Source organism: Ovis aries, chromosome 1 (assembly GCF_016772045.2).
Source record: "Ovis aries strain OAR_USU_Benz2616 breed Rambouillet chromosome 1, ARS-UI_Ramb_v3.0, whole genome shotgun sequence".
Lineage (NCBI taxonomy): Eukaryota > Metazoa > Chordata > Mammalia > Artiodactyla > Bovidae > Ovis > Ovis aries.
The window spans coordinates 245,735,322-245,755,180 of NC_056054.1; the positions used below are offsets into that span (position 1 = coordinate 245,735,322).

The following is a 19,859-nucleotide window of genomic DNA, read 5'->3' on the forward strand; positions in this document are numbered from 1 at the left end:
AGCATGCCTGCTGTGACTGGTCCTTGCTGATTCAGCCCTTCCCTGTCCAGCTTCCCCAAGCCAGTGGCTCCCTGCTGAGGCCTTATGATGGGGAAGCTGCACGCACAATTCAAAGCTAAGGACTGAAAAAGATAATGGAAACTCAGAAAATTGTAAGGCAAAAAGAAACTCTGTGCGACTGTGATATTCCTATATATCATGAAGGTCAGAAAGCAGTTTCTTTTGCTTTATAATATTAAGACTGGCCAAGATGAATATCAATTCCAGATGGAGAGGGAATCATTCTTCATGCACAGGCTTGTCTTTCCTTTTGCAATCCTCACCCAGGTATTGAGGAATAAATACTCTTGGTGAGATGAAGAACCAAGCCCTTCTCATATCCACCTGTTATTTTTTCTTCCCTTGCTGATATGAAGCCAGGAAGTCCCCTTGTCATGTTAATACCACTGCTAGTGGGGTGATGGGAGGTGGGCAACTCACAGCAATATTATAAATATTAGTTGCTCAGTCGTGTCCAACTTTTTGCCACCCCATGGACTGTAGCCCGCCAGGCTCCTCTGTCCATGGGATTCTCTAGGCAAAAATACTGGAGTGGGTTGCCATTTCCTCCTCCAGGGGACCTTCCCAACTATACATAAAGGAGACTTCATTAATGTGCATTAGAGGATACCCCAGGTTAACTGTCATAGAAAACTGTCTCTTGAGCCTTTCAATTCTATACCAATTCTCACAGCAAAGGGCAGGCCTATAGGGGACCAGCAGCCAATCCAAGCTATGTATAAGGAAATAAAGGCCAAGAGTCTGTCTAGAGTTAGCAGTAGAAAACCATATCATTTGATTTTTCAAGCTATAACTCTTGTGTGTGAATGAGGGATGTGAGTATTAATTAAGTCAGGACAACAGCTACTACCTGGGACTGTTCTGGTTAAGCTGGAAGGTATAGTTACCCTAGTAAAGGGTCACAAAGGTAACAGAGGTGAGTTCACGTGTCAAGAATCTTGTTCAGAAACATAGGAGACTCTGTCCATTGGTGTCTAGATGCTGTAGCAATGATTTGGAAAATGTAGGTGGTCTTTATGTATTTGCAGCTAATGAGGACACATCCAGTAGTGGAGTGGGTAACCGGAACCCACAGGTGGGTGGAAGATGGACTATTTTAGTTAAGAAGCTAGTCCCTGGAGCCATATTACTTGGTTCGGGTGCTCCTTACCAGCTAAGTGATATTGGGTAAGATGGTTGGTTTCTCTGTGCTTCAATTATCTGTTTGTAAAATAGGATATTCCTAACTACTTGGTAGGATAATTGTGAGTTGCAAATGAGAAAAACTTGTAAAGCACTTAGAGTAGTGCCTAGCTCATAGTAAATGTTCAAAATATACTGTTAGTTTTATCATTATTGTTATCAACAAAACAATGGATTCACAATTAGAAGCTAAGATATGAGTGCAAGTCTGGATACTTACAAGGTTTGTAACTGTAAAAGTCATGTAATTCTGAGCCTTGATTTCACCTCCATAAAAGTGGCATGTTCACAATACTTACCTCAAACAGTTGTTGCAAAGAAAAATATGAGAGTCTATGTAGGAAGGTGCTTTTTTAAAAAAAAAAAATTATTACTTACTGTTATGATTAATTGACAAGTGGTAATAGCAGTCTATTAGTGAGGAAGATAGACCCTGAACTTCAGCCCTGCTTAAATTACAATAAATATGCATTCCCTTTTCAAAGATTATTGTTATTTCCATTTTAGCCTCACCATTTTTCTATGAGGTGAACAGGTATCACCTCCATGTTTCAGAAACTGAGGCTCTGAAAACTTATGTGACTTGGTCATGATTGGTCTGTGGCAGAACTGGTCTTAGGACAAGGTCTTCTGATTCTGAGTTCAGTGTACTTTCCACAACTCCATGCTGCCAACCTAAATATTTAGAATTATCTAAATGTTCTATTCTAAATTCTCCACTTAAGTTTGCCTGGGTTTGTAGACATTACCTGGGCTTCCCAGGTAGCGCTAGTAGTAAAGAATCCACCTGCCGTAAGAGATACGGATTTGATCCCTGGGTTGGGAAGATCCCCTGGCAACCCACTGCAGTATTCTTGCCTGGAAAATCCGATGAACAGGGAAGCCTGGCGGGCTACAGTCCATAGGGTCACACAGAGCTGGACAGGACTAAAGCAACTTAGCATGCATGCACACACATAGACATCACCTACCTCCAATGAAATACCAATGTTTATATCTGTCATTTTTGCATGTATAAATTTCACAATAGTGTATTTCTAACTTCTGGAATTTCAACTACTTGAAAAGTCATCATGGTTTTGTGGTATGAGAGTCTCACAATTTCTCAGTGATATAAATAATTCATGATTATCATTACAAGGAAAAATATTTACATTCATTTTACATATTTTCCGTATGTGATTTAACTCAGGTGGTCTCTAAAACTTTGTAACTTGCTTTATTTATATTCAAACCCTAACCTTTCCTCAGGCTTTTAAAATTTAGGGTAGACAGCCAATTATAAAACTTTAGGAGAAAATGTATTTATGACATCAGGATAAGGAAAGATTTTTTAAAGAAGTTACCAAAAGCTGAATCGAAGTGAAAAATGGAATAAATTTTACTACATTAAAATGAAAAAGACACCAGTGACAAAGTTAAAAATATGTTAAAAAGTTTAAGAAGGTAAGAGAATAGCAGAAGATGTTTGAAATGTAAATAACCAAAACTGAATAGTAACTATTGTATGAAGAATTAATAAACAAGAAAAAGTCATACTGGATAAAAGATATGATCCAAAAACTCATTAAAGAGATATCGCAAAAGACCAAAACACACACAAAATATGCTTATTTCATTAGTAATGGGAAATGCAAAGAAAACAGTAATATTAAACAGCCCTGATTGGTAAAAATTGGAAATTTATTAATACTAAGCATTGGTTAGAATGTGGGAGAATGCTCCTATACTCTTCCATAGAGTGTAAATTGGTGTGACCACTTTAAAGTAACTTCAGTCTAGTAAAGTTGAAGATTCGGCATCCCGCAATCTACCTTTAGTATTTTCCACTTCTAGAGAACTTCACACACATTATATGCAAAGGCTTAAGTGCAGGAATATCTACTGCATTATTTCTAGACATAGTGAAAAATAGGAAACAACCTGATTGCCCTGATTCTCTTGTTAGAGAAGGGAAAAAACAATCATGATATAGTCATCCGACAGAAGGCTATACTACAGTTTCAGCACATGGACCAGATCCACTTGTATTAATATAGGTAAGTTGTTAAAAAAAATTCTAAATGTAAAAAGCAGGATATAAAAGGTTGGTGTTGTGTGTTTAGTCAATTTAAGCCATGTCCAACTCTTTTGTGACCCCTTGGACTGTAGCTCACCAGGCTCCCCTGTCCATGGGATTTCCCAGGCAAGAATACTGGAGTGGGATGCCCATTTCTTTCTCCAGGGATCTTCCTGACCCAGGGAGACAACCTACGCTTCCTGCATTGCAGGCAGATTCTTTACCACTAAACCACCAAAGAATATCATACAAAAGGCTATTTATAGCTAAATTTCTGTAAAACTTAAAGATGCACAAATAATAGTAATCATTGCTGTGGATACCTGTAAATGAAGTATAAGAACACAGTCATGGAAGAAAAGAACACTCTCTAACTTCAGGGTATTGGTCACTTCTAGGGAAGGGGGAAAGAAGGGTCTTTAACTCTGACATATCATTTGAAACTTGTTTAAAGCAAAGAACATACTATAATAAAAAGAGGAAGAGCTCCGGTCTAGACTTTTTAAGTTCAGTGGTGCCTCTGAGTGAAACCTTGACATTTCACATGTTCCTTGAACTTTCTAGGGGACAATATTAGGTCAGGGTCTGCTTCAGACCCTGAATAAAGCAGAGGAATGCTTCATTCAAAGAAAATCTGAAAAGCCTTCTCAATGTATAAAACAAATAAAATCAAAATTGCTCAGGCAGAACCGGAGGGCAGAGCCAGGGTGGAGACCAGCACTCTTGTTCCCACATCCCATCACCACCACACCCTCTGCAGGGCCCAGGAATTGACAGAGATCAGTTTGCAGACGGACACGACTGAGCGACTGAACTGAACTGAACTGAAGACAGGTGACCTCTCAGGCAGCTTCTCCCTCTGACTGCCTGTGGCACTATGTATTTCTTAATAAACAGCCTGCATGAGGTAGAGCCTGTTTCACTGAGGAATCCCTGCCACATAAAAGGGCCCAGCAGAAAACCATCTGGAGGAACAGAAGAATGCTTTTCACTGTGCATAACTATCTCCTAAGTCCATTCTGAAGAAGATCAGCCCTAGGATTTCTTTGGAAGGAATGATGCTAAAGCTGAAACTCCAGTACTTTGGCCACCTCATGTGAAGAGTTGACTCAATGGAAAAGACTCTGATGCTGGGAGGGATTGGGGGCAGGAGGAGAAGGGGACGACCGAGGATGAGATGGCTGGATGGCATCACTAACTCGATGGACGTGAGTCTGAGTGAACTCCGGGAGTTGGTGATGGACAGGGAGGCCTGGCGTGCTGTGATTCATGGGGTCGCAAAGAGTCGGACACGACTGAGCAACTGAACTGAACTGAACCTGGCTGCTCCACAAATTTGGAGTTTGAGAGAAAGATTTCTTTCCATATTTTTTTAAAATTAATTCATTATCTTTTTGCTGCTTATCTTGCTTCCTTGGGGCTTCCCTGGTTGCTCAAACTTCTGCAGTGCTGGAGACCCAGTTCAATCCCTGGTTTGGGAAGATTCCCTGAAGAAGGGAATGGCTACCCACTAGTATTCTTATCTGGAGAATTCTGTGGACAGAGGAGCCTGGTTCAGGCTACAATCTATAGCGTCTCAAAGAGTCAGATACAACTGAGTGACTAGCACACACACACACACACACACACAGACACACCCCACTTCCTTACCTCCCTAAACTTAAGCCTTCACCATTCTTTGTCCTGATCTGCTCCCCTGCTTCCTTCTTTCTTAGCCTTTATCCTTTTGTTTTTCCTTCATCTCATCCTAGAGCCAGTTATTGGACTCCTGAAAGTGCTTGACACTCAACCTCCCAAATGAAGGTTCTAAACCCACTGCTTCTACATTCCATCACTCACTTTTTCCTTTACTCCCTGTATCCATTTCTTGATTGGAATCAATTGAAAAGGATTGACAACCACTTCCTAATTATGAAATTCAAAGGATTCTTCTCAGTCCTTGAAATTCTTTTCTTAGTCATCGATATTGGGCTGAAGAGTCAGTGGCTCCTTGGTTATTCATCTCCTCAGTCAACCAGATGCAAAAACACAGGTTCACTTTTGATTTTCTATTTTTTGTTGTTTTCAGTTGATCAGTTCTGTCTGACTCTTTTGTGACCTCATGGACTGTAGCCCTCTAGACTCCCCTCTCCATGAGATTTTCCAGGCAGGAATACTGAAGCAGGTTGCCATTTCCTTCTCCAAGGGATCTTCCTGACCTAGGGATTGAACCCACATCTGCATTGCAGGCAGATTCTTTACTGCTAAACCACCAGGGAAGCCCCTTTCTATTTTTGCTTCTCTGTTTATTGAGTTTCAGGTAAGTAAAAAATAATGGAGCAAAGCATATCCCAAATGCAGTGCTAAGAAACTGTTTTGAAAAATTATTGCTTAGATGGTGATGGACAGGGAGGCCTGGCGTGCTGCGATTCATGGGGTTGCAAAGAGTCGAACACGACTGAGTGACTGAACTGAACTGAAGCTCCCATTAAACTGGGTGTATTTTTACCCAAGTCTGACAGTCTTGTCCAGGGAACAGCACCTCCTTCTTATACCACACTCCCCCTTAGTTTTCTGTGGCCCTGACCCTCATCCTGCTTGTCTCATGATTGCTCACTCATTGTCCTTTCCCATGATAGTACCACCTCTTCCCACCCCGGGGTCTGTTCTTGATTTTCTTCTCTTTCCTATAGTACTTACTCCTTCAAAGATCCCGCCTATACTTGACAAATCCTTTCCTCTCTGCTGATGATTTTGAGTCATTTCTCCTTGGCCCACCTGTCCCCAAGCATGTATTTCCAAGTGTTTCACAGACATCTCAGACTCAGGGAACCAAGACTTCAATTAGTCCTGAGCTTTTCTGACTCCTCTTACCTCTGCCAGGTCAGCTCCTCTTCAATCATTTTTTATTCAGCCATACTCCTAAGTGAAAAAATATGGGTTCCTTCTGTTTTTCTTTTAATTATTATTTTTGCCTCTCTATTTTACCTGCAAGCTCTGCTGCTTCTCCTTGCCATATGCCTGGCTTATTCTCAGTAAATATTGTTGAATGAATGGATGTCTCCTGGGTTTGTTTCTTTCTTTCCATTCTGTGATAACCACCTTCATTCGCATTGTTGTTATGTTGTGCTCAGTCTGGCAACTGTGGCTCAATAATGGTTTCCCTTCATCCAGGCCAACACTGAGGGCCCTTCAAACCAATCTACCTGAGACATCTTTTTCTGGGGTGAATTACTTCAATTTATTTTTTGACTAGGTAATGCATTCATGTGGCTCACATTCAAAAGGTACAAAAGGGTATGTTGAAATCTTAAAGAAGTTATTCAGTATCATCTCTTTTGCCCATCTGAGTTTTTAGTAGATAGTATTTATTAAAATTTTTGTTGTTGCTGAGGTAGAGTTGCCCATCTGATTTTATAACTAGTTGAGACATAGATACAACAATAAGAAAGATGGAGATCAAAAGCTAGCTAAAATAATGAGGCTGTTTGTAAGCTGGCTTGCTCATCTTTAGCCCCAGAATTAGAAAGACTTATCAAACCAGCCACAGATCCAGCTGGACAGAAAACCTTCCCTATGTTCGGGAGGAGCTAGGGGCATCCACTTTGAGCAAATAGGCTGATTTCAACATGGAGAGAGAGGAGGCTGAGATGCACGCTCTCAATTTCTTTTCTCCAACTTAGATTGGTCACTGTCTGTGTCCTGGGGAGGATGAGTGAAAGATGAAATGAGGGCCAGGAGTATTGAATCCTGCACGGTGCTCCCCAGCTGATGTGCTAATGGATTACAGCTGCTCCACAGGCTTTAAATCCCTTCATCCTTGGGCTGAGGATGGTCAGAGTCCCAGTCTCATCCTTTTAGCCCTGAATTGTTTTACCAGGACCCTAATTTCCCTGCAGTTTCCTCCACTGACCAAATATAATCACTTTCTGTGTGTCTGTATTGATGGCAAAAATCCTGGATGCACTGCGCTAAGCAGCAGTCATCTCTGTATCTCTAGATAATAGCCAGGGCAAAGAGAGTCATCCTTCACTAAGTAAATGCAAAAAAGCCTTCTCCAAGCCACCCCCCTTCCTGCCACCAAGTTCTAATCCCTGGTCTCCCCAGAGGCAACTGATTGTATATATATATATAACATGGTAACAATGGTGGTTTAGTTACTAAGTTGCGTTTGACTCTTGTGACCCCATGGACTATATAGCCCAGTAGGCTCCTGTGTCTGTGGAATTCTCCAGGCAAGAATACTAGAGTGGGTTGCCATTTCCTTCTCCGGGGGATCTTTCCGACCCAGGGATCAAACCCAGGTCTGCATTGCCCGTGAATTCTTTACCATCTGAGTCACCAGGGAAGCCCACTATATAACATATATGATGGTATATATACAATTTACAATATATACAATTTACAATAGTATGTGTATGCACACACACACACACAAATATATAATATGCAAGTAAATATTCTACACTTCCTCCTTTTCCACACAAATCTTGGAACAGGCCAAAACTTTAACAGACTACCCCCAGATCTCAATGTGAGGTGCAGTGAAAGTCACTCAGTCATATCCGACTCTTTGCAACCCCATGGACTATACAGTCTATGGAATTCTCCAGGCTAGAATACTGGATTGGGTAGCCTTTCCCTTCTCCTGGGGATCTTCTGAACCCAGGGATCGAATCCAGGTCTCCCACATTGCAGGCAGATTCTTTACTAGCTGAGACACAAGGAAGCCCAAGAATACTGGAGTGGGTAGCCTATCCCTTCTCCAGTGGATCTTCCCAACCCAGGAATCAAACCCAGTGTCTCCTGCATTGCAGGCAGATTCTTTACCAGCTGAGCTATTAGGGAAGCCCAGATCTCAACAACTTAGTACACTAAAGTTTATTTATTGCTTGTGTTCAAATCCACTGTGGCCTTTGCAGTCTTCTCCAGGGGCCAGTAATCATCCCCAGCTTCCTTTAAACTAGTGGCTCTGCCACTCCCTAGTATTTGGGACCTCTGCCAGATGTTCCGTGGGAACTAACAATGGCAGAAAGACAGAGAACATAGGAGGTCTAGGGGATTTTAGAGACCAGGGTTGGAAATTACTTATATTACTGTTATCCATATTCAACTGGTCAGACCTTTGCCATACGTCACACGTGATGACAAGGAAATGTAGTCTAGGTATCTGGCGAGGACAGAAAAGAAAAGGAGTGTGGTGAGGACACAGCAAGATTTATTACACATGCCAGATGGACTGTTTTACACCTTGCTGTTTCAGCTTCACAACGAATTTTAGAAAGCAGCCGTATCAGTTCCTAGACAGTTTCCTCAGCCTTTCTAACAGTTGCATAGTATTCAGTTTTACAGATTGTAGTTGACCTTTGAACAACACAGGTTTGAACTGTGTGGGTCCACTTATGTGCAGATTTTTTTCGATAGCAAATACCACAGTCCTACATGATCCACAGTTGGGGGAATCTGCAGAGGCAGCACCATAGATAAGTAGGAATTGCAGAAAGAGAAGAATCTCGTATACAGAGGGCCAACCGTGAGTTATACCCAGATTTTCGAGCACAGGGAGTCGAAACTCCCCTACTTTGATCAAGGGTCGGCTGTATACTGTGATTTATTTCACCAGTCTGTGCTCAGTCATCCTCAATGTTTTTTTTTTTCCCCCCATTCATTCATCTGCAGTGAATACTCTCATCCTTATGGCATTCCACACATGTGCAAGCATATCTGCAGGATAAATTCTCAAATTAGGTGTTGCTGAATCAAATAGTATGGATATTTGACATTTTGATAGCTGTTGCTAAATTACCATACTAAAAAGTTACACAAATTTGTACTCTCAATAGCCATTTTATTGTTCAATCCTGCTGCGTAAGACATTTCTACTTTTCTCTGTGTTTGAATGAATATTTCTGTGCCTTGGGTCCCCAATCCTCAATCCATTGCATCAATAGTTTCTTTCATTTCATTTCAGGTACAGTGACCATTTCTTGAGAAACAATCAGTGTTGGGTACCAAGTAGACCCCTTTACATCTTTTACATCTAATCATGAAAAGCAAGTGTAGGAAGTAGGCAAATTACAAATGAGGAAACTGAGGCTCAGAGAGATTAAGTAAGTAGACTAAGCTCATCTAATTTGTAGGTGGTATATTTTCATTATATATTCTGAAATTATTCATCTTTTACCCCCTCTGGTACTTCTCACGCCAAAGCATAATCTAGGGCAGAGGGAAGGAAATGTTCATTCTTATGTTGTCTAGAGCTGCCTTCCCTGAGCAAGCTTTCTTTGAAGTCTTTTATATATATTAAAAATGCATGCAAGTTTTGATTTTCACTTCTAAATATATCTGCATGCTTAAAATATTCAAAATATTTCAAACTACTTGCTCTGAAGTATAACTGAAACTTCAGGAAGCTGCCAGTTTCCCCTGTGGCTTGGTGAACCCTGGCCCAGTGCTCCCCGGGCAGACAAAGGAGCATGGTTTTGTATGTTGGTGCCCCATGGAGAGGCTTCTATTCATCCTTCAAAACCCAGCTCATGTGCTGCTTCAAGATCAAGGCTCCCTGCAGGGTCAGCAAGCCCAGAGTGCTATCTGTCTTCTAAAGAACTCTGGATTGCAGCAGAGAAGGGGCTCACTAGATTTCTAATGGACAAATCATTGCAGATAAGCAAACACATTATTGTGTTAACTACTTTTATTTTTCCAAAGGAGTTGGGAATTGCCAAAATAATGAAGCCTATTTCTGTGCCAACCTCTCTTAAACACTCCTAGATCTTGGTTTAAGCAATTATATTAGCCTGGTTCTCAACTGAAAAGCACACATTTAGTTTGCCCAGGCATACACACCCTGTTCCCAGTGATATCCCTGTCACATTGATTGACACTGGGCATGCCTTTCATTTCTTCTCCTGTCTCTGGAAAAAGGGCATAATTGCATCTGCCAGCTACCACGCAGGAATGCTGTCAGAGTTGATGAAACAATGTTTTTAAAAGGCCTCTTTGGAAGTAATATGCCACATAAATCACAGTCCCCCATTAAAGTGGCTATTTTAGTGCTTATTTAGTTAGTAGTTGCATAGAACACATACTTTTTCCCAGGTAATTCATGTTGAGTCACTGGATGCCTTAATACTTAGGCCCAAACAGAATTTTGTATCTATAACCTTCTGATGAACTTGAGAGCTGAACTTGGTAGCTTTCCTTTCTACTCTTGGAAGTTTTCAAGTTGATTATCTCTCTGAAAGTAAGTCTGGGCCATTCCTAGCCAAACACTCGTGCATATCAGAGATAATAGATAAAGCTACCGCATCCTTGTAGTAGTTGAACATATTGGTATTTTTCTGTCTCATACTATCTGGTATTTTAAGAATTGAATCCCAATATTTTTAAATCTCAGTTTTCATGAAGCATTCATAATTCTACCATTTGAGTTGCAGGTCTGTTGCTCCAAATTAATCATTCCTTATGTAGGGCGATAAACCATCTAAAAACCGAATGGGTGTGAAGTTTTAAATTCTAGTACCTGTCTGTAAATATACTGTCCCATAGTTACTAGCCACAGAAAAATAAAAATTTCAGTCCCTCTGTTCCAGTAGTCTCCAGTTCAATTGCTCAATAGATCATATGACCCATGACTACTCTACTGGGCAGGACAGTAATAGAATACTTCCACCATCACATAAAGTTCTGTTGGATGGTGCTGGTCTCTAAAACTTGTATTTTAAGACTAGTGTATTTGGCTGAAAGATGTTTAACTTTCTGTCCTTCCAGTTCACACCTGTCTTAGATTTTTTCCCCCTCATACTATAAGGAAAAATTTTAATTGTTGGGGCTTTTAAACCAGTCTCACCTCCAAGGCCATGATTTGAACACAAAGTTTGAGGAAAATGACATGTGGAACCGCCATCTGGAGGCTGGTGCAGTGGCAGATCCAGCCCCTTCTGAGAAATTATCTGGGTTTGGAGTTACTCCCAGAACTCTGATTTAGCAGTTCCTAAGCTTATAGCAAGTCTGAAAGGAACACAAATCTGTTTTGTATATACAAATAAATCCTCGTACTCTGCATGCCATTCTCAGCCTGCCAGTTTCATCTGGCTGCTCCAGAAAATATAATTCAATAGCACATTAGTTAACCTGCATGCAGGGAATGGGGCACTCTGATTATTGAAATGTTCTGGTTGAGTGATTAACCTGATTTTTGCAGAAAAACTGCAGAGGCGAGGGATTTTCTGCCCAAGATGTTGTGCCACTGTAATCCTCTCTTCCAGATGATCACAGATCACAGCTATGTGGTTTCACTCCTCCAGAACACAGAAATACATCTCTTTGCAAAAGCTTTCAAATATGCAATTGATAGACTCTTGAAGAGGCCTCAAAAATAGATCAATAATGGTGTTTTATATAATCTTAGAAAAAAGAATAAACTTAGAAGGAGAAGTAATCTCTTTGCCCAAATATTGCACAGTTGTAACACTTAAGAGTTCCTGACAATGGGGCTGCTGCTGCTGCTGCTAAGTCACTTCAGTCGTGTCCGACTCTGTGAGACCCCACAGACGGCAGCCCATCAGGCTCCCCCGTCTCTGGGATTCTCCAGGCAAGAACACTGGAGTGGGTTGCCATTTCCTTCTCCAAGGCATGAAAGTGAAAAGTGAAAGTGAAGTCACTCCATTGTGCCCGACCCTTAGCGACCCTATAGACTTCAGCCCACCAGGCTCCTCCGTCCATGGGATTTTCCAGGCAAGAGTACTGGAGTGGGTTGCCATTGCCTTCTCTGACAATGGGGCAGTTTCTTCAAATCATATAACTTTAAATATTATTTCAAATATTTCATTTTCTTTAGTAATGAATTCTTAAAAGTGCTTACTAGATGTTAGGCAATGCTGCAAGAGCTTTACAAGTGTTAATTCACTTAATTTTTCCGACCACCTTAGAAATTAGGTATAAAATTTTTGTATTCATCTTAAAGATGAAGAAACATGAGAGGCACAAGAAAGCTATGGATGGGCCAAGCTAATCTACCTGAATGCTCACTGGTCCAAGAGGTTGTGGCATCAATGAGAGAATAACTAGGTTTATAAGTAGGCTCCCAACTGAGTTACATGGCTCCTACTTCCCCAGCCTACCGCCTCCCAAATATTAGATGAGTAGAGTCAAGGAGCCGGTGTGGGGAAGGGAGAAGAGGGACTCTGGCCATGCTCAATTAGGCCTAAAGTAAATAGTGGAGTTAAGAAAAGCTTTTCTTAATTTTTACTTAAGTAATTCTTACCTGTGATATGTAAGGTTTTTAGGGATATATATATATATATATATATATATATATATATAATTAATTCCCTGGTAGCTCAGATGGTAAAGAATCTGCTTGCAACGTGGGAGACCTGGGTTTGATCCGTAGTTGGGGAAAATCCCCTGGAGAAGGGAATGGCAACCAGTGTTCTTGCCTGGAGAATTCCATGGGTAGAGGAGTCTGGTAGGCTACAGTCCACAGGGTCGCAAGAGTCAGACACAATTGAGTGACTAACGTATTCACTTTTTCATAATTCACTCTATTTTAATAGATTTGACTTTCAAAGGCAATTAATTTTTTCCCAATTGAGAAAAATATATCGAGCAATAAGCTAGCCCTGGGAGGGATGAAAGCAACACAGAATTGACCAAGGTATCATTGTGATCCTTGATGGCTTCCCAGTCTAATGGAGAAAGCAGTCAAACAGAAACTGATAAACTATGTTAGGAAACATATGCTACAAGGGAGGGTACAGAATGCTGAAAGAGCACAGAAGAAAGTACAGTCGGTTTTGACTGGGGAAATCAGCATGCTTCAGAGAGAAGTAGTTTTTGAGAATCAGCTTCAGAATGAGTAAGAATTCAGGCAAAAAAGTATAGAAAGTCTAGTTGTGAGACCTGTACGTCTGAAAGGTTTTGATGAGTGTTGTAATGGTAAGAAGGCCTTAGTGGAGAAATACTGAATGGCAGTGTATGTGTGTGCGTGTGTGTGTGCGTGCGTATGAGAGTGAGAGACGGAGTGTGAGAGAAGTAGAGAAGAAGAAGATGAATCTAAGGAAGGTTTTAAAGATTAAATTAGTTTTCATTTTCAGACTACTCAGCACAGAGCATGTATTGGATTCAAGAATTTCTACATCTCATTTCATCATACTTCACACCAAGGAATTTTTGCCAAGTTTATTTTAGCATTTAAGTAAAAGCCAATAAACAAATACTAGAAAAATCCTGTTTCTCTTTCAAATGTGTTTTCCAGAGTCTGGAAAATATTTTGAACTTTGGAATAGGATAAAGTAGGGAAAACTAAGACTAAATTTCTAAAAATGTTTGATTTGGGAAAATTTTAAATAAATCCTGTCAGAAGCTAAAATGTTTGAATACTACCAATCCCCTCAACTAGAAAAAAATAAAATAGAATAAAAGCATTTAAAATATGAAGAATGAATAGCTGATCAAAATAAAAGCAAAAAATTTTCTTTGCCTAGAAAGGTTTCATTCAGATTTTATGTTGCTCATATTAGCTACAGAATGGAACATAAGTTTTACTTTTAAGATATTACTTTATAAGTTACACTCAATCATAAATTTCTAAGTTTGCATTTTCTCTTATTTTCATCGCTATTGATTTAATAGCATGTTGCTATGTCTCATATAACTTTAGCAAAGGTAACTATAACTTTTTAAAAATTTATTTTTATTAGCCCAAAAGAGCATCTTCCTAACTACATATTTGTCTTTTTTGGCAGATGACATTTGATCCAGAAATCTTCTTCAATGTTTTACTGCCACCAATTATATTTCATGCTGGATATAGTCTAAAGAAGGTAAATATACAGTGATTGTTTTCTTCTTTTATCATTAAATAGAGAATCTTGCCAGCACTAATAAAAAAAGCATCGTTTTATTTTACTTGTTTACCTATTTGGTAAAAATATCATTATCTTAGATTATGTGATACAGATTCAAATCTGACATGCTTAGAATTCTAAACTTGCTCTGTCCAGTATACTGATTGATAGTCACGTGCAGCTATTCAGCCCTTGAAACTTGACTAGTCTGAATGAAGATGTGCTTTAAGTGTACAATATGTGCTGGGTTTTAAAGGCTCAGTATAAAAAAAGAATGTAAACTATTTCTACAATATTTTATATTTATTTCATGTAGAAATGATAATTTTTGAATACATTATATTATCAATGTTCATTTTACTTTTTAAAAACTTATTTTAATATGACTGCTAGAAAAGTACATATGTCTTTTTATTTTTTATATATGTCATTTTAAATGACATATATGGTTTATATTATATTTCTAATGGGCAATATTAATCTAGATGATTATAACCAAAGAGTTTACTGTTAATTAACATTGAGTTTATGGGAGAAAGTTCACCCTCGCATTTTTTGCACTTGCAAAACATGACTTATGTGTAGCCTGAACATGTACATTTCCTAAATTAGTAATTCACACCAAAGTCTACATGCTGGCCTCCCCAGGGCCAAAGATCGAGGCTCCAGCCTGAATGAGTTTTGAGATGCAGAGTTAATATGGTTGCTTTCCTGCTGCCCACCCCTGACTCCAGAGATTCCTAGGGCTCTCCTCCCTTTGGCCTGTGGGCTTTAGCAGCCTTTGCTTGTTCAGTACAGACTTGATTTTCTTGTGTACTTTGGGCTCCCTCTTGCTGTCAGTTCTGGCTACTTAGCTACCGCTTACAGAACTGGAAGGGAGTTTTTCCAAGCAAGCATTTGAAAAGATTTAGAAAGCTGGATTTATTCCGCTCATCCTTCTTCATCCCAGCCCCAAGACTAAGCATCATTTTGTGTGATTCATTAAAATAAACTGTTGTAGGTGATTAAGGTTCGGTTTCATCACTTTCAGAAAAACAGTAAATCAGAGATCCAATAAAAGTCAAACAGCAACTTAAATCTTTTAGAACAGTATATTTTAAGTGCTAAAGGGGTTTCAGTGACAACAAAACTTCTTAAAAACTCTGTCTTCCTTTAATCATTCCAGAGTCCTGCATGACCATTGCCTCAATCCCTTCCTCCTCTCTCAGGGCCAGCCAGTTCTGGCCTGTCACTTTCCAGATGTATCTTTTCCCTATTTGTTGGAAACCTCTGTCCTTTACGGTGTAAATCAGTTATCTTTGTACAATAAGGCCAGCAACTGAGGCTCCAAAAACAAAATCGGCCTTAACAGTGAGGAAAGGGAGACGCTGTGAAAACACATGCATTTGTTTTTATTTCTTGTTATGCTTAGAAGAAAAAATCTGATATACTATATGAAATCTATCTTTTCCTCCACAGAGACACTTTTTTCAAAACTTGGGATCTATTTTAACATATGCCTTCTTGGGAACGGCCATCTCCTGCATCGTCATAGGGTAAGTGACATTTGGAGCTTAAGTTCCAGAAGGCTGTGGGGCCAATCTCACATTTCCTGGCCTCACACTATGTGGGTGAATTTTTTTTTTTTTCAGTATATCACATCTTGACACTTTTTTCTGACTCAGTTCCAAGGCTTGCATGTCTTCTGAGAAACACAAGACTTCAAATCAAAGCAAACTAGAATTAGATTGCTGGATTTTCTCTGAGTTTTGAACTTCTGACTTAGACAATGTGGCTAATTTGGTTTGAATTATGTGAAGCACATTGCCTGTTTTTTGGCTTAAATAATGCAGATAAGCACACACTGTATTCTTTTTCCATCTTCTTTGCAGGATCTTACATGTATTTGACAGGAGTACAATAGTAATATATGTCAGGGGTTTTCTTTCTAAGGGAAAGTTAACAAGAGAGCAGTCTGAGACAGACATTTTTAAATATCAGCAGAGTTGTTTAATGCTGGGATGGCTTTTTGGTCGATACGCTGTAGAGTGCAGACCTGTTTTTTTCTCATTATATTTTATTGGTTATGCTGTGAGCCCCAGACTCTGGCTTGCAGCTCATCATAAAGCAGAATGTGGCACAAAATGGTGAAGCCAATCCGATTCACTTCTAATTCTACCCAGTACATTAAATCTCCACTGTAGAAAACATATCCAGCTGCTCTGACTATGATGGTGTGGATGTCTTAGATTGTCTAATACAGCCAGTTCTACCCTGAAATTTTACTGCATACAGCTGTTAGATCCCTAAAACAAGAAACTGAGGCTAAAAGCACACATTAGTCACTCAGCCAGCCCTTTCCTTATGAAGTGTTTAGTGTGTGTCACTGCAAGGCTAAGGAGCTATCATTACTTGGACCTGAAAATGGGGAGTAGAGGGGGTTATGTTGAAATCGCTCTTAAATTTTTATTGGTTCAAGCCTAGAACAACTCAAGCTACATTATATGAAAATGTCCAGCATGGTTAAGTTAGTGAGGAAGCTGAAGATTTTAACAACTGAAGCTGGAGGCTTGCAGAGATATAGACTGGGGAGCCTCATAAAGTCTGGACAACTAAGGGGTCTATCAACTGTTTGTGATTGAGAGTCACAGTGCATTGGATCTTTCTGGAAGCTTGTTCAAGGGAGGGCTTTTCTGTTCTGTGTGTATGCCATAGCTAAATATTCAAACTTTGAAGCTGGCAAGGGCCTCAGATATCTGTGTGATTAAACTCTTCCTTCTGAAGATGAGAAATGTAGCATCTTAAAAGGCTAATTAATTGTTTCAGTCTCACCATCTATAAGAAGTAGGACCTTGGTCAGGACAAAATTAAAAACTGCTGCTCTTGATCCAGCAGCTCTTGCTATCACCCTCTCTTTATTTAACAATTTATCTTTAATTCCTACACATCCCTAATCATTGTTCCTATACATTGACTCAAGACTCTGAGATGTATGAACTTTCAACAGATACTTACCAGTTTATAGCAAACATTGATTTTTAGCAATTCTATAATATGGAAATCTGAAATTTATAATAGATCTAAATTCTAAACTTGTAGACAGTATTATCAAATTATGGCATAAGCAGTTTCATTATTACTCTGTTTCCTTGCATAACTAACTTCAAGTATACTTGTTTATATATTTACATAACATGCTTTTGCTATTATTAAAACTCTATACATCTATTTTTTAAAGCACAATATATAGTGTGTGTGTGTGTATGTGCGTATACTAACATGCATGCATTGTATGTAATTGACTTGTTCTTAAAAATTTCAGTTTAAGAGATCCAGTAATATGTATTTATTGGAGCTGAGAAACTCTTCTAATTGATTTTGGAGGCTGCAGTTAACCATTTATAATGGAAAGTGATTTGAGTAAGATGTGCAGCCCTGGAAAAACCTTTAGAACCATGTTCTTTGCTTGAACAACAAAAACTTACAGGGTGCCTTCCTAATGTGGATTAGATTAAAATTTGGAAGGGATAGATAAATTAAAGATTTTAGGATCTTATGCAAGGAAGGGAAACCCTTAAAGAGCTTTAACTCGAGAGTGACAAGATCAGATTTACACTTTGGAAGGTCATTTTGGTGGCCATGTGAAGTAAGAAAAAGGCAGCAAGGGGACTATTTCTTGAGACAATTTCCAAGCTAGGTTGGAAATGATGAGGGCTTAGTATCAGGCAATGGCAGTAAAGAAGGATATCGAGTCATCAGTTTGTTGAAATTCTGAGAGAATGAGGTCATGTAGAGCAAGTATGTGGAGTGAGAAAGGTAGGTATCTGGGCAACAGCACCATCTGAAGAAGGGGAGAGGTGCCCACAGAAGACTAAGAAGTACTGGGCCAAATAAACAGGAAGCAAACCAGCAGGGAATGTGTCTGGAAAACAAAGAAAAAGGTAGATGGAGGGTGGAAGTGTCTAACACAGGAGTGGTCAAGTGGGACAGACGTAGATATCCGTTGGATTCAATCCCTGGGAAATGATGGGTGACTCCACACTTATGCTGTGGGCAGAAATAGAGGAAGAACATTGGCAGGTTCAATTGCTTAGGGAACTGTATGATGAAAATCAATCATTGCTTTATGCTGCTCTCCAGATACAATTTCAAAAATTTTGAAGTGAAGTTAGTGGTGGTTTAGTCATTAAGTTATGTCCAACTCTTGTGACCATATGGACTGTAGCCCACCAGGCTCCTCTATCCATGGGGTTATCTAGGCAAGAATACTGGAGTGGGTTGCCATTTCCTTCTCCAGGGGAACTTTCTGACCCAGGGATCAAACTCACATCTCCTGCATTGGCAAGCACATTCTTTAAAACTGAGCCACCTGGCAAGCTCCAGCTTAATTTATAGGTATGCTCAAAACAGTCCATAAGCAGCACCTAAGATAAATTTCATTTATGCTTAAAGCAACTAAATTACATAATAAATCCCATGACAAACAATATGGGTCTCTTAGATAAAGAAATCCCCCATTTCCTTCTTTAGGGGATCTTCCCAACCCAGGGACTGAACCCAAGTCTACTGTATTACAGGTGGTCTCCTGCACTGCAGGCGGATTCTTTGCCAACTGAGCCACCAGGGCAGTCCAGTGAAGGAAAGGCACACACTTAAATTCAGACCAAAATGATACTTTCATAATTTGGTAACTCCCCTTTTGTGAATCACTCAAATTTAAACTTAAATCTTAGAAAACAACCAGTTCTATTCTTCTGATAAATTAATAGTGACAAGAACAATACAACAAACATTTATTGAAAGCTTGATATGTACCATGCCCTTTTAAAAAGTGCTTTACATGGATTATTTCATTTAATCCTCCAAATAATCCTATTAAGTAGATACTATTATTAACCTCATTTAACAGTTGAGACAGCTGAGGTTCAGAGAGAATAGCACAGTGTAAGTAGTAGGGCTGATATTAGTAACCAAATAGTTTGGCTTCTGAGTCATATTCTTCATGCCAAAAAATTGCTTTACTTATATTTTTATTAGCACAAAAACATTTAAAATATTAAACTAAAAAATAAAATGGTAGAATAAATATTTACTAACATGCCACATGTTTCTTTATTTATCCCTTTAAAAGTTCTCATAGACATGAGAGATTTTTATCAGGAATCCCATCTAAAAAGAAATCCACGTTTTTACGGGGAAGAAGGAATACATGAGTTTATGCAGATATATTCATCTTTGGATAAAATAGGCCAGAGGAGGGACTGAGGACAATCAGTTAGAATGGAGGTTGAGAATAATTTTAAAAAGCGGGTAGATCCTGGGTAGTGATTTTGTGAAGAGGGATGAAGAAGTTGGATTTTACATACTATCAAGTGTATTAGTCCTGGTGGGTATTAAGAATATTGTGCAATTTTCCGTGTTGGAGAGTCAGTCTCACAGAGTGATGTAAGAGAATGCGGGAACTGGAGTGCTGGAGAGTCAGCTGACAGATGCCCGTGAATCTCAGGATCAGAAATGCATGAGGATGTGAAGATCATGTAGAGTGATCATGGAATATACGTGAAAACTCAGCTTGTGGGCCATGATCTTCTGCTAGTAAACCCTGTGATCAAACTATAGGTTAGCGCTAGAGCTGGACTCAGGTGTTCTATAGGATTTGAGATTGTTGGGTCCAGTAAATGAAAAAGTTCTTAAGTTTTATTAACTTCATTTCATTTAAAAAATTAGAGGTAAGTCATCTTTCAATGTAC

At 39.4% G+C, this 19,859-nt stretch overlaps 1 protein-coding gene across 2 annotated transcripts in view; it reads left to right on the forward strand.

Annotated features, from left to right (window-relative positions):
• The window catches only part of SLC9A9 (solute carrier family 9 member A9), a 652,914-nt gene that overhangs the window by 38,028 nt on the left and 595,027 nt on the right, over positions 1-19,859 (forward strand). For both annotated transcript variants that reach the window (XM_004003282.5, XM_042235926.2), the window contains exons 3-4: positions 14,029-14,106; positions 15,589-15,665. In XM_004003282.5, coding sequence (XP_004003331.2) covers positions 14,029-14,106; positions 15,589-15,665 — 155 coding nt within the window. The remainder of the gene's footprint in view (positions 1-14,028; positions 14,107-15,588; positions 15,666-19,859) is intronic.